The sequence below is a fragment of the Nannobrachium achirus genome (genome assembly GCF_963921795.1).
Source record: "Nannobrachium achirus genome assembly, chromosome: 15".
In the NCBI taxonomy this organism is placed as follows: Eukaryota; Metazoa; Chordata; class Actinopteri; order Myctophiformes; family Myctophidae; genus Nannobrachium; species Nannobrachium achirus.
This window is the reverse complement of record NC_137822.1, coordinates 38,049,092-38,065,160: the sequence shown is the minus strand read 5'-3', so window position 1 is coordinate 38,065,160 and position 16,069 is coordinate 38,049,092. Positions and strand designations below refer to the sequence as shown.

Here is a 16,069-nt window from a genome sequence, read left to right as displayed (position 1 = left end):
ATAGCAGATATACAAGCTCACAGCCGCGGCACCGAGTGCCGCACTGCCGCAACATAGAAACATAGGTTTTTCCAAAAAACATAGAAGGATTCAAAAGACACTTATAGAATCAGATCAAAATTCAAGTTTTCATGATTTTTCAGAAATAGTAGATCTACAAGCTTGCAGCGCGGCACTAGGTGCCGCGCTGTGAGCTTGTATATCTGCTATTTTTCAATAGTTAAAGAATACAATAATGATACACAATACTGTGTACCCGTTCTGAATGGGTTAAGACCTGAGGCCCACTGACTGCTAAATCAGTAGCTCTCAAACCTTTTTGTGTCAAGGACCCCCAGATATGTATTTGGTCACGAAAATAACAGATTTACAAGCTTCTACATCTGCCATTTTTGAGTAGCCAACGGTAAAATCTAAAATGAAATGGATGCTTTCCCGATTTTAATGGTTGCACACATAAACATAAATAAACTTCATCAGCGCCAAATGAGCATACTTCCTTAAAGGACAACTTTAGTTTTTTTCAACAAGGGTTCATATTTTAGATTGTAATTAAAGAATATAAAAGATGATTGTTAAAAGTATTTCATTTACTTCTTTCTATTGTTTTAGAGATTCTTATTTCAGTGGTTGGGGGCATGCATACAAGTGGCTAAATATGTCATTTTACACAGAATGAGCCCATTCCCAAGATACAACGCAACCTTTCATGGTTGGATGTGATTCATGGGAGCTAGAAGTGTTACTGTAAATAGCAATAAAGAAACTGCTGGCTTATTGTGTCAAACAATACATATTTAGACACTTGTACGCATGCCCCCATGCGTACGCATGCCCCACATTTTAGCACGGTAAACGCGATAAAACAATAGAACGAAGCAAATGAAAACATTTTAACACTCACTTTTTCTTTTCTCTAATTACAATCTAAAATATGAACCATTGTTGTAAAAAAACAAAGTTGTCCTTTAACTTAATTGTTGCACTTTCTCTGTCCATGGTAGGCGAAGGACCACGCTAAAATGGGCATTAAGGAAGTCAGGAGCCGACTCAAGCAGAAGGTATACTCTAATACTTTTTATTTTTTATTTTTATTCTTTCAGTTAATAAATCAGATTAAATAGGGTTGCCAGGTAGCATATTGAAATGAGTTGAAAACCAGCAGGGGATAGTGTACTAGTGACACCTAGTGTCTTTTTGGGGTAATACTAAAGTGTGAACATCCCCAAATCCCCATGCATTATTATTATGCTCTTCTATGGTGAAACCCCTCACTCTGGAAACAAGCACTCCATGTAGGGCTGGCCAAGACATCCATATTAGATCGATTTTGTGATATGAGACTAAATATCATCTGAGATTTTAGATATGGTAATATGGCGATATGGCATAAGTGTTGTCTTTTGTTTGTTTTAATGACTTTTACCTATTTTATAATATGTTGTATTTTGTTGAAAATCGTTTAAAATAGCAAGGAAAACTCACTTTACGTGTCGTGATGCAACTTATTGTGAGCTTGAAGATCACTTACTTTTGCTATTAAAGAAATAAACAAACAAAGATAATCTTTACATTACAGTACGTTTCTGTAACTATCGATTTTGAGGTATTCGGTCAAAAAAGAAAAAGATGTTTAATTTTGTCCGGATATTTCCCAGCCCTAACTCTACATGTATCAGAGGAGGTGGAGAAAATTAATTAAAGGTTGTTCCAATAACAACAACAACAACACAAGTGAATGTGATAATCTCCTGCTAACATAAACTGATCTCTCCAGGAGCAAGCGGAGAACGGCTACACCACAGCGGGCGTGGAGGCCCTCGAACACGACCCGGAGCAGAGGGAGGGGGTGTGGAGCAGCCTGGACCACCGCAGGCCCGTCACCGTGCACTTTGGACAGGTACTTTAAAAACCCATCTAGGCCTAGAATTATTGAATGCTTTAACTATTGAAAAATAGCAGATATACAAGCTCACAGCGCGGCACCGAGTGCCGCGCTGCGAGCTTGTAGATCTGCTATTTTTGAAAAAGTCGTGAAAATGTGTGCAAATCTTTGAATACATGTATTTTTAAAGCAAACGTATGTTACTCAAATTTTGCTTCTGGGGGGTTCCTGGAACTAAATATTTTGAGATGGGTGTCCGTGGCCAAATACATATCATTTTGGAGGTCCTACACATGAAAAAGTTTGAGAACCACAGATATGGTAGAACAGACTAACTGAGCTCCAGTTAAGTGAAAAGGACCTTTTCTTTGACGATGGCTGGCCAGATTGCTGACATAGAATCATAGGGTTTTCAAAAAACCTTAGAAGGATTCAAAAGACACTTATAGAATCTGATCAAAATTCAAATTTTCACAATTTTTCAAAAATAGCAGCTCTACAAGCTCACAGTGAGCTTTTATATCTGCTATTTTTCAATAGTTAAAGCATAAAATAATGAGACACAATAATGTGTACCCGTTCTAAATGGGTTACGTTTTCAAACCTTATGACTCGCTTGTCCGGCCTTACTGCGTCTTACTTGTTACAGTACGCAAAGTAAACCCAACCAGTCATGCTAATTGTGTCAGAAATGGAGATGCAAGGTTTCTGCCCCGACAGCAAGGATGATGGTATTCAATGGTTGTTGTTTTGGTTTCCTCCACAGGCGCGGCCCCCCAGGCCCATGATGATGAAGAGACCGTCTAGCAATGTAGGCCTGGACGGCAACCCTGACCTGTACGTTATTACAGTATAACTCTATAGAAACTCCACAATGTAGGCCTGGACAGCAACCCAGACATGTACGTTATTACAGTATAACACTATAGAAACACCACAATGTAGGCCTGGACGGCAACCCTGACCTGTACGTTATTAAACTATAACACTATAGAAACACCACAATGTAGGCCTGGACAGCAACCCAGACCTTTACGTTATTACAGTATAACACTATAGAAACACCACAATGTAGGCCTGGACAGCAACCCAGACCTGTACGTTATTACAGTATAACACTATAGAAACACCACAATGTAGGCCTGGACAGCAACCCTGACCTGTACGTTATTAAACTATAACACTATAGAAACACCACAATGTAGGCCTGGACAGCAACCCAGACCTGTACGTTATTACAGTATAACACTATAGAAACACCACAATGTAGGCCTGGACAGCAACCCAGACCTGTACGTTATTACAGTATAACACTATAGAAACACCACAATGTAGGCCTGGACAGCAACCCAGACCTGTACGTTATTACAGTATAACACTATAGAAACACCACAATGTAGGCCTGGACAGCAACCCTGACCTGTACGTTATTACAGTATAACACTATAGAAACACCACAATGTAGGCCTGGACAGCAACCCTGACCTGTACGTTATTACAGTATAACACTATAGAAACACCACAATGTAGGCCTGGACAGCAACCCTGACCTGTACGTTATTAAACTATAACACTATAGAAACACCACAATGTAGGCCTGGACAGCAACCCAGACCTGTACGTTATTACAGTATAACACTATAGAAACACCACAATGTAGGCCTGGACAGCAACCCTGACCTGTACGTTATTACAGTATAACACTACAGAAACACCACAATGTAGGCCTGGACAGCAACCCTGACCTGTACGTTATTACAGTATAACACTACAGAAACACCACAATGTAGGCCTGGACAGCAACCCTGACCTGTACGTTATTACAGTATAACACTATAGAAACACCACAATGTAGGCCTGGACAGCAACCCAGACCTGTACGTTATTACAGTATAACACTATAGAAACACCACAATGTAGGCCTGGACAGCAACCCAGACCTGTACGTTATTACAGTATAACACTATAGAAACACCACAATGTAGGCCTGGACGGCAACCCTGACCTGTACGTTATTAAACTATAACACTATAGAAACACCACAATGTAGGCCTGGACGGCAACCCAGACCTGTACGTTATTATCAATTTATACACACCTCCACAATGTAGGCCTGGACAGGAACCCTGACCTGTATGTTATTATCAATATATACACACCTCCACAATGTAGGCCTGGACAGGAACCCTGACCTGTATGTTATTATCAATATATACACACCTCCACAATGTAGGCCTGGACAGCAACCCTGACCTGTACGTTATTAACACTATAGAAACACCTCCACCACTCAAACCCTATCATCACAGGGTGGAAAAGGGGATAATTCATGGGCTATTGTTGTGCATGTCCATTTTACGACATATTAATCAGAATTCTGTGAATCATCATTTTCCTATCCTTTCTTCTCTACCACCCACTGTGTGCTGTTAACCACCTAAACCCCATATATAACATTAATGTCTAATTTCTAAATACTGAAACAAGCAACATAAAACCTGTCTGGGGGCGAAACACAAAAGCTTGAGTAGATGTTAAAATTACCCGTGACATGTTTGAAAGTGAAGTATCCCTTTAACAAAAAAAAAGCCTTACGCCTGACTTCATATAAACACTCCAGATTTTGCCTTCTTTTCCTCTTTTCCCTTTCTTCTTCTTCTTCTTCTTCTTCTTCTTCTTCTTCTGTGGTCCTCTAGCTGTGCCCGTCCTACGCGCCACTACACTGTCTTTCTGTCGGAGGATTCGTCGGAGGACGAGCTGCAGCGCGACGACCTCCAGTGCGCCTCGGGCTTTAACGAACCCTTTCTCTTCTCTTCCTTCCAATGGTCTCCCCTGTAAGCCTTTCATTCATACTGGAGTCGCACCGCGGCGGCGTTGCGCGTCCAAAACAGCTGCCCTAGAATTATTTTGCCTGTCTTATAAGTACCAGGTCTTTAGCCTGGCTTTAGCCAGACTGATAACGTGGATTCACTCACACGTTCCTCCACAGTATGATGACGTGGAGGAAGGTGTGAGTGAATCCACCTGAACTTGAAGGTCGGCTGTTTGCGACGCTCGATGCCGCTGTGCGACGGATTATACTGCCCTATAAAAAGCCAGAGTGCAGTAACTATGCAGTAACTTATGAACAAAACATTTCAACTGGTCAGCCAAGTGAGATAAAGGCACATAAGTGATATTACACTGATAGTATATCTGTTCTTGGCGTAATTGTTTATCCCCCAGTATCACAAAGGCTAATTTTACCTTTAGGATACACAAAAAAGTCGGTGTGTCCAAAAATGTTATTGTTGTTATTGTTGGCTTTGTAGGGCAGTATATGTTTGGCTTCATGCACCTCTCTTGATTGGACGCTTGATCATCCAATCATTTCTTCTATTTTCTTTTCTCTTTTTACTTTCTTTGCCTTACTATACTTTAAAATGCTAATGACTCAAGTAGAAGTAAAAGTAGTAAAAACGATTTTGCACTCTTATTTTATTATTATTATTATTAACTTTATTGTTATGATTTTCAAAAATCTGGCATGGTTTAAAGCTTGTAGAACGGATATTTCCACTCTTGTTATTTAAATATGAAGTATATGTCAGTAATTTCTTTGTATATTTAGGTTATGTGTCATATCTGCCATGTGCAACTTCAAAGCCTACAAGCCAAACAGAAATGTAATTGCCAACAACAAAAACACAATTGAATTGTTAATCGCAATTTGTTGAGTGACAATTCATCTTCACGTAAAATGTCATCATCGTGACAGCCCTACTACTTGTAACTGCCCTCCACACTGCATGAGTCTCGGTGCACTGCCGCGAGACTAAAAGACGGCCTCTTTGGCGCCTCCCGCAGGCCCCAGCCCTACCGCTCGCTGAAGGAGGTGGAGTCCATCGCCGCCGCCGCGGCGGAAGGCAGAGGAGGCGACGCGGGCCTGCTGGGGGCGGAGCATCGCACGGCCCCGCCCAGCCCCACCGCCGCCATGTCCAACGTCAACCTGCTGGGGGAGCTGTTCAGCTGCCAGGACGAGCCCGACGGCCAGCAGCCGCTCAGCCTGGCCAAGAGTCTGGAGGACCTGAGGACGCCCAAAGAGCTGTACAAGTTCACTTACCAGGTACCACCACCAGGGGTCATTAAAGAGCTGTACAAGTTCACTTACCAGGTACCAACCCATTTAGGCCTAGAATTATGTAATGCTTTAGCTATTGAAAAATAGCAGATATACAAGCTTGTAGATCTGCCATTTTTGAAAAATCGTGAAAATTAGAATTTTGACCCGATTCTATAACTGTCTTTTGAATCCTTCTAAGATTTTTTGAAAAAAACGTATGTTTCTATGTCAGCAATCTGGCCATCCATCATCAAAGAAAAGGTCCTTTTCACTTAACTGGAGCTCAGTTAGTCTGTTCTTGAGAGACTACTATGTCAGTGGTTCTCAAACCTTTTCATGTGAAGGACCCCCAAAATGATATGTATTTGGCCACGGACCCCCATCTCAAAATATTTAGTTCCAGGGACCCCCCCCCCCCCCCCCCCCCCAGAAGCAAAATTTGAGTTGCAAAATTCGCTTTAAAAATACATATATTCAAAGATTTGCACACATTCAAAGATTTGCACACATTTTCACAACTTTTTCAAAAATAGCAGATCTACAAGCACACAGCGCAGCACTCGGTGCCACGCTGTGAGCTTGTATATCTGCTATTTTTCACTGGTTAAAGCATTCAATAATTCTAGGCCTAAATGGGTTATAGAGCTATACAAGTTCTCTTGCCAGGTACCATTAAAGAGCTATACAAGTTCACTTAACAGGTACCAGGGTCATTAAAGAGCTGTACAAGTTCACATACCAGTTACCAAGGCTGTTAACTTTTTCACTGCCCCAGTAAATATATACATAATACAACCACTGCTGCCGATTTTCTGTTTTTCTTTCCTCTTCAAGTCAAATAATATTTATCTCCAGTACGACCGATCCACACGAGGAAAACGATAATACAACATTGTCATGTTGTCCAGCAGTTCTCTAGTTATGGGCCATTGAATACAGCCCAAGACGCCCAAACTTGCAATGTATACACAGACGCCAAGATACAGCTTTTCTCTTCCTGGAATGGAAGCCCAAAAAAAATTAAAAATAGAAGCCAAAAAAAAAAAAGAAGTTTGCAATCTTGACCTCAGCCCTCGTCTGAGACACAGAATGAGTAGACCGTAATAGTGCCATCTTGGCTGAAGTGCTCCTTTTTAATCATCACTAATATTTTCATGTTCTCTTTGCGTTTCCTTGTGCTGCAGCGCATGGACCTGTCAGCCGGCGACCGCGCCACCTGCACCCTGCCCGGCCTCAAGCTCTCCCAGCCCTACAGCAAGCAGTGGAGCGGGCTGGACGACATGGCCGCGCCCGTCTGGGCCTCTCCTGGCTGGGAGCGCCCGCCGTCCGTGCCGCTGCCGGAGCAGCCGGAAGCACAGCCGCCCGGCGGCGGCAGCGGCGACGGCTTCGGGCTGAGCCCCGTCTGTCCCCCCGACCCGTCCGGTGGCGGCGAGGGCAACATCACCATCCCGCGTCCCCAAGGCCGGAAGACGCCGGAGCCCGGGATGATCCTGGCGCCGCACGTGACCAAAGCCCGCACCACGCCGACGGGCTCGCGGGAAGGACACGGGAGGACTTCAGCAGGCGGGCAGGAGTTCAGGCAGGCGCTGGGGATGAGCCCCGGTGAGGACCTGCTCCTCAAGCCCGCCAGGCCGGACGACGACGACGACTTAGACTTGTTGAACCTTTTAGACCCTCTTAGCGAGTCCGCGCAGGCGGCCGCCGCCGCCTCCCTTTACGACGGGGGCGAATCCGGTCCGTCGGCCTCCAAACCGACCCTGCCGCCTCGGCCCAACCTGCCAGGTCTCCCCTCCTGCCTCCCGCCGGCGTACGCCCACGCGGCGCTCAACCCCTTCGCCCACCACGGCCTGCGCACCACCTCCCCCCTCACGCACTACTCCCCGGCGGTGGGCGCCGCCAACCCCTTCGGCGGCGGGGTCTACGCCGCGTCTCCCGCCGGGCCCTACTTCCACCACGGCCCGCCCCGGCCGCCGCCGCCGCACCCCCCCTCCTCCTCCTCCGCGCTGCCTGAACTCTACCGAGCCTACTCCCCAGCGGCGGGTGCTTTCTCCACCGGGGGCTTCCGGCCGATCGGGTCGCCCTTCGCCCCCGCCTCTCTGCCCCGCCTGTCCGCCAGCAATCACGCCTCCCTCTCCGCCCTGGCGGACTCGCCCAGCGCGCCCAACCTGGCGGCGAGGAGGCCGCCGCCGAAAAACGAGGATGCTTCCTCGCCGGCGGCGGCTCATCAGGACTTCTTCGGGGATCTGTTGACTATGGCCAAGCCGGCCGCCGCCGCCGCCGCGCCTCCCAAGGAGAAGGCGGACAACCCTCGGAGGAGGTGGGAGACGTTCGATTAAACGTCTGGCAATAACGTCCGCTAAAACCTGGGCTTTTTACCGTCCCCCAAAGTACCACCAGCTGTGCTGCAGACCAATGACCAACGAGCCCGTCTGGTGGCTTGAAGTCGCGGCCGATGCGTAGACGCCGACTTCTCCCCCCATCGTCTACGAGACAACGGGGATGTAAAATGTGTGTGTTTGAGTCTTGGTCGCTTTTCCCTCTGGGACGAGAACACTTAGACCTACCGTATACTAGGCCCTTGCTTCTTCAGCACAACTCACTGTCCCACGGTTAGGGATGGGACGATTGGGACGATTTCATATCACGATTATTGTGTGAAAAGAAACCGCGATTTACGATATTATCGCGATAATCTAAATCCATTACCCTGGGATGGAACGTTTGCCAAAAAAATAGCGGATCTACAAGCTCACAACGTGTCGCAACGCAACACGTTGTGAGCTTGTAAATCGGCTATTTTTTTGGGCAAAGACATTTGATAGAGAGTGAAAAAAAAGACTGTATCAAGTACGTATATTTAAGTACCTTTTACCAATTATAGATGGTTTAAGCGGTACCGGATATGCAGCTTGGCAAATAAAAGGTGAATTGATCCCAGTGCATGACGGAGGACGATATCACGACAAATTAAATCTCCACAATGCGATTATCGTGAGTGTTTTTTTATCACGATAAACGATAATATCGCTTATCGTCCCATCCCTACCCTCAGTTAATTGTTTGATTCTTTGCAGCTGGTTCTGCTGCTGCGTTATTAAGCCTCATCTCCGACGCCACCTTATAGTCAAGTCGTACATGCTTATACCGCTCCATACCTATAGCTACTTTTGTGACGTACAAAATGCCAGTGACCTTGAAGGGTGAGGGAAAAGTATGTCACACTTCTGTAACAAACAAAAAGAAAGAAAAAAAAAACCAGTGTTTGTCAAAATGACGCTAGCCCTTATCGGTAGAGAAGCTAGTCCGCTATTGTTGATTACCAGCTTTGTGGCATTATGGTAGTTATGACAATGTGTGGCGCATTGCAAACATGCAGTTATTTCATTTTATCGATGTCGAGTACGGGGTTTCTCTTTGGAACCCAACGTCGCTCATCGTGTACTTTGCCTCATGATTAGGGTTGGGAACGGCAGGAACCCGATACAACAGGGGTCTTCAACAGGGGACCGGGACCCCTAGGGGGTCCTTAGAGTTCCTACAGGGGGGCCGCCAAATCTTTGTGTGATATGATCATGTTTTTTACATTAACCATTTGAGCCAAAAAATATATAATTGAGACAAAAATAGCAGATCTACAAGCTTACAACGAGGCGCTGTAAGCTTGTAGATAGGCTATTTTTGGCAAAGAGATTTGTAGAGGGGAAAAGAAGAGCAGACTAAGTATTTGACGGTTCAAGTGGTTAAATGTCTGAAAATACACATTACTCCAACATGATGACAGTGCTGTCAAACAAGTCTAAGCTGTCTATAAGATTTTTTGAATCTGCAACACAATTTTATACAATATGTAGTGGTGACACTGAGGGTCCCTGCTTCATCTCTCTCTCAACTAAGGGGTCCTTGGCCTGAAAACGTTGAAGACCCCTGCGATCCAACATAGAGGAAATCACATTTGGAAACGGGTTTTATCACAACTATCGTAGCTGCTTACGTGGACTCCACGTCTGCTGTACAATTACCATGAAATACCGGTGGTTCTCAAACCTTTTTCATTTCAAGGACCACCAAAACTCTTGAGAGTGTATGAATGGAACCAAATGGATACTCTCAGAGGTACAGACCTGTAAGGGTCCATTTGGAACCCACTATAGGAGTCGTTAAAGAGGTGGTGCCACAGTTTTGTACATTTTCTGTTTTGTATGCGTCTATGGAGTTAACATTACTCTAATAGAGTAAAGTTACCTGACAACCAGGCACCTGACAACCAGGCATACTTAATGAACTGGTGGGCGTGGCCACATAAAAACATAATTTTAACACTTTCTGTACACTTTTTAGGAAAGAATCTTCCTCCTAGTATAATCATAATACCTGATCATCATGTTTTAGGGGGGACAAAAATCATGGCACCCCATCTTTTAAAGGGAAACGTTAAGGAATCGGAACATTAAGAGGGAATCGTAAAGGAACCGGAATCTCGTTAAAATCCCAGAGAATCCCAACCCTAGTCATGAATGCATCACTCGATGAAGAGAAAAACTATTATGAACTGAAAAATTATGTCACGTCCGAAAAACTGGTTTTCCCCCGAAAAACATCCAGTGTTTTCCTCTAGCAACATGATCGTGCGACGAATCATAAACTATAGGCTTAACTCTGGGGCTCGTGTCGTTTAAATCCCTGAATTATGTGTGACGAACTCTGTGAATTCCCCTTGACCCCTTGATCAATGACCCACTTTAACATTATGCAGTGAGACACTGAATATCTGTAACTCTACAACAGACCTGCTTTCTGCTAACTTCCTGTCAATAAACAGTATGGGAACTTCTACATCTGCGACTGTGTATACTGCATACGTACACAGTATATCCACGTTTACAGAACACCTCATGTCACTATATACTATTTTAACTGTTCACTGTTAAAGTCTGTGAAGGAAACGGACGTATGGATTACAGTCCATAATCCCAACCCACCATGTTATACATTTATGTCAGTGGTTCTCAAAGTGAGTCCTTTGGGTGGGTTGTTCCAGGGGGTGAGCTTGTAGATCTACTTTTTTATTTAATTTTTATGAAACATCTTAAAAATATGAAATATTTTGAATAATTTTGAACACAAATCTTCTCCTTTGGGGTCCAACATCTTTTCACGTATGGATTCGCAGCCAAATGCATTTTTTTTTTTGATGACTTGAATTCACAGAGATGTTTTTTGTCTCATTCCTGGGCCAATCATTTGATGAACGGCGGAGTCAACTCAATTGACCTGCAAATTCTAGTCATCAAATTATAGGTTTAGCAAAGCGACAAAAACAAACACAAAAATCTCTGTGAATTCAAGGCCTCGTGGGGTGTGTAATTGATTGAAAATAAGTAATGTAATGAACTATTTCTTTTAAGGCTCCATTTGGTTCCTAACTATCAATCATTTAGCTGGGGACCTCCTGGAACCCACTCAAGGACCTCTGTGGGTCCCCAGACCCCACGTTGAGAACCACTTGGCTTTACACCCACATGAGATCTACACGTAAGGGCCGATGCATATTCCACTTTTAGAGACAAATTTATTTGGGTTCGGCTCTGTCTAAGCTACAATATGACGTCATTCAGAGGTTCGGGGGGGGGACGCGTACCATCATTAATTCGGCTGTTCGGTGCTGCTGAGATTTAGTGTCTCCCCGAACCGAATCGAAATCTATTCTGCTCTTAAAGTGGAATAGTCATCAGTGGACGTGAGGAAATATGACAGACAGAATTAAACCTCTTGTGATAAAAGTCAGTTCCGCTATTCTGAATTTGGTATCGTGACAGTGTGCCATTATTTACCGTCTTAAACAATAGTCCTTCCATTGTTTACAGCAGTAGATCTCTTTTTTTATTTTAATGTCACCGAAAGGTTCCAGTGAAATCAACAGACTTGGGTTAATTTCGTCTTATATTTGACTCTGTGGCGAATATGGGCCTGGTCGTATGCTTCTCATGATTAAACAGGTAATCAGCCTTTAATATTATATTACAGTATAATTAAGCACTTTTAAGTTTGATTTATTTTATTTGTTTGTTTGTTTGTGTTGGATGTGTTTTTATTTCCTTTCTGTTTCTCGTAATTAAAAATGATGACATGCAATCATTTTGGGTGGTTTCCATTGGTTCACTTTACAGTGTCTCCTAGTACTTCCTCCCGGCGGTTTCCTCGTGTCCCGGCGGCCGCAACCCCACGACTCGCGTCGGTGCAACCACACTTGCAATTTCCCAATTGTTTTCAAACTGTGTCAGGGGGAGGGGACATTTTTGAACAAATGTTACTCCAGGTGAAGCAGTTTAAGTATCTCGGGTCTTGTTCACGAATGAGAGAAAGGGGAAGACGGAGAAGGAGATCAGCCGGAGAATCAGAGCAGCAGGAGCGGTTTTGCAGTCGCTAAATCGGAAGGCAAAGCTCTATGTCTACCGAGCAATCTTTGTTCCTACTCTCACCTATGGTCATGAAGTGTGGATCATGACCGAAAGTATAAGGTTGCGGGTTCAAGCGGCCGAAATGGGTTTCCTCAGACGGGTGGATAGTATCTCCCTTAGAGATGGGGTGAGAAGTTCAGTCACCCGAGACTTGGAGTAGAACCGCTGCTCCTACACTTGGAAAGAAGTCAGCTTAGGTGGTTCGGGCATCTAGTATACGGATGCCCCCCGAGTGCCTTCCTAAGAAGGTCCTCGATGCACGTCCCACTGGGAGGAGACCCCGTGGCAGACCAAAGACCAGATGGAAGGACTATATATCTCCAAACTGGCTTGGGAACGCCTCGGTATACTCCCTGAGGGAGTGGAGGTTTGCTCGGGATAAGGAAATCTGGAGGTCTCAGTTGGAACTGTTACCCCCGCGACCCGATTCCGGATAAGCAGTTGAAGATGGATAATCACAAAAAAGGGGGTTTTTAGCCTAAACTAAACTATAGCCTATAGCTGAACTGCAACTACTAAAACTAATTCAATCAGTTGTTTTCAAACGTTTCCATATCAAGTACTCCCATCTGATGGGGACCCCAAAGGCTACAAGATTTGAGCCATATTTTTTCTCCACTACAATTAATATGAGATTGTTATTTACTTTGCAGATTTAGATTATCATTACAAAACAAAACTTACATTAAACTACTAAAGACGTCTTTTATAAGTGCAGCCACTATAGTGACAAGGACATTATAGCAGAACACAATTACAGATCCCTCAAAAAAAAATATATATATATATATATATATATATTCTCTCTGGCTTTTAATTGCACCTGATCCTCCAATGTGTTTTTAACGGTATACTTCTTTGCCTGTACGGGACGGTCGTTATTCATGTTGATGCTCTGATTGTCTCAACCCCGTACAGCACTTTGGTCAGCTTCTGTTGTTTAACATGTGCTATATAAATAAGATTTGATTTGATGGTTGGTGCACAGACAGGTTGCTGGCTGTGAGCCAGAGGACCGTGTCACATAAGGACGACATGCCCGCATGTTTTGCCGAACAGGTTTTGGAACATCACAATTATTTCATGGCTGAGATACAATAGGCTATTGTATGTGTCACCACAACACAGGGGCGTCACAAGGGGTAGGAAAGTGGGACTGAGTTACTGGGGCCCAAGGTGGAGGGGCCCTAATAACTTTATCTATTGAAAAATAGCAGATACACAAGCTCACAGCGCGGAACCGAGTGCCGCGCTGCGAGCTTGTAGATCTGCTATTTTTGAAAAGTTGTGAAAATGTGTGAAAATCTTTGAATATATGTATTTTTAAGCAAACATTTCTACTCAAATTTTTGCTTCTGGGTGTCCCTGGAACTAAATATTTTGAGATCGGGGTCCGTGGCCAAATACATATCATCTTGGGTCCTTGACATAGGTTTCTTGCACACAATTTCACGATTTTTTCAAAAATAGCAGATATACAAGCTTGCAGCGCGGCACTCGGTGCCGCGCTGTGAGCTTGTATATCTGCTCTTTTTCAATAGTTAACATTCATGGGGGGCCCGCAGTGAATCCTTGTACCCAGGGCCCAGAATTTGGTGTGTCGCCCCTGACCACAACACAGAATGCCTGGCAGTGAAAATATGACCCATGATGAGTGATTATTGTTGGGCGCAGCAGGAGTGAATGAAATGCAGAGAGGGCACATACCATGTTGGTATAGCGTCCCCACCTTAGGCCTAGGATGATTCCATGGGCATTATCAGCAGTGTAAAGTAACTGTACATGTACTTAAGTACTGTACTCATGTACACGTTTGAGTTATTTGTACTTTACTAATATTTCCGATACTTTTACTTCCACTCCACTACATCTCAGATTCAAACATTGTACTTTTACTCTTTTTATTTTATTGTTTTATAATAATTATAATATTGTAAAACATACATTAACCACTTTAGCCCCATTTTATACTGTGGCTATTTTCATCGTTTGGTACATTTGGTACATTTTAAAGACAATACTTTTGTACTTTAAGGGTGCCCACACACAAAAATACCTAGAGTGGAATCCGCCAATGCTTTTCAACGAGAATGGAGCGTATTTTGCAGAAATCCTCTACTGGCAAAATACACTCCATTCTCATTGAAATGCATTGGCGGATTCCACTCTAGGTATTTTGGTGTGAGGGCACCCTTACAGTAAAAGTTTTACTCAAGTACAGTACATGTTGGATTCAGGACTAAGGGTGCCCTCACACCAAAGTACCTATGAGAGTGGAATCCGCGTTCCGCCAATGCATTTCAATGAGAGTGAATCGGTTTCATGCCAGCAGAGGATTTCTGCAAAAAACACTCCCTTCTCATTGAAATGCATTGGCGGAACGCAGATTCCACTCTCATAGGTATTTTGGTGTGTGGGCACCCTAACAGAGTATTTCTATATTGCAGTATTGATACTTTTACTTAAGTAAAACATGTGAGTACTTTTTCCACCACTGTTATCATGATGTGATGCAGGCTCTCCTCTCCGCTCAGCCCTCTGGCGTATAGGAGCACTGAATAAAAATGGTAATCCATCTGCAAAGTAGATTAATAATGGTGTCTGTTGCAGTCACGCACACTATATCAAATATCTAAATACTGGAATCAAGCAACTTAACTGTCTAGGGTGAAACACAAACTCCTGAGTAGATGCTAAAACTATCCCATACCTTTTTATTAAAGTACAAAATTAAATGTTGAGTGTTTTTTTAATTGAAGAATCACTTCTCACTTTTAGCACTATACTGTTCCAGCACCGACTTCCTTCCAGCTCCCTCTCCCCTCTCTCTCTCTCTCTCTCTCTCTCTCTCTCTCTCTCTCTCTCTCTCTCTATTTCTCTCTCTCTCTCTCTCTCTCTCTCTCTCTCGTTCTCTCTCTCGATGCTGCTGCATTCTTTTGACTGAAAAGCAGTTGTGAAATTCATCTATTTCGATACCTACAGGTGAGACACTTCATCCCAAATGAAATAAGAGCTCCCAAGATATGTTGGAAAAGAACTATGTTTCGTCTGAGCAGAACAGAATATGATACATGCTGGAATCAAATTCTGATTTAGTCTTAGTCTTTTGAATAACGCAGCATTTAGTTTTAGTCCTATTGTAGTCATCTGAAATTGTTCAGTTCGTGTTTTACTACATGTCAAAATCTTAGTCCTATTCAACTAAAATGAACACTGACAGCAAATTCTGATTTAGTCTAGTCTTAGTCTTTTGAATAACTCCATTTAGTTTAGTTGTTGTCCTATTTTAATCATCTGAAAATGTTTAGCCTTAGTCTAGTCTTAGTCGACTAAATATCAAAATATTGGTCTTTTAGTCAACAACATTAACACTGCTGGACTGTGGCTTGAGCTTGTTTGCAATTGAATTATCCCTTTTAGTGACAGAGAGCAATGACTGTCCAAATGTCATGGTTGCTATGCTGAAATGTAGCTCCCCAAGTTCAGTTGCTCTCCACATTGTGTAACCTTTTGTAGCCTACGCTTTAAAATATCTGATAAATATTTGCATTGCAGGCCTACAGCACATTGATTGATTGATTGAATACTTTATTAGTCAGAAACGTAAATGGCACTGAGGTACAG

At 43.6% G+C, this 16,069-nt stretch overlaps 1 protein-coding gene across 1 annotated transcript in view; it reads left to right on the top strand.

Annotated features, from left to right (window-relative positions):
- The window catches only part of dennd1a (DENN/MADD domain containing 1A), a 41,861-nt gene extending 29,771 nt beyond the window's left edge, over positions 1-12,090 (top strand). Inside the window, exons 18-22 of the mRNA XM_080743266.1 lie at positions 1,005-1,061; positions 1,778-1,900; positions 2,652-2,722; positions 5,732-5,990; positions 7,172-12,090. Of these exons, the coding sequence (XP_080599392.1) occupies positions 1,005-1,061; positions 1,778-1,900; positions 2,652-2,722; positions 5,732-5,990; positions 7,172-8,323 (1,662 nt within the window). The 3' untranslated portion in view covers positions 8,324-12,090. The remainder of the gene's footprint in view (positions 1-1,004; positions 1,062-1,777; positions 1,901-2,651; positions 2,723-5,731; positions 5,991-7,171) is intronic.
- Positions 12,091-16,069: the final 3,979 nt, after the last annotated feature.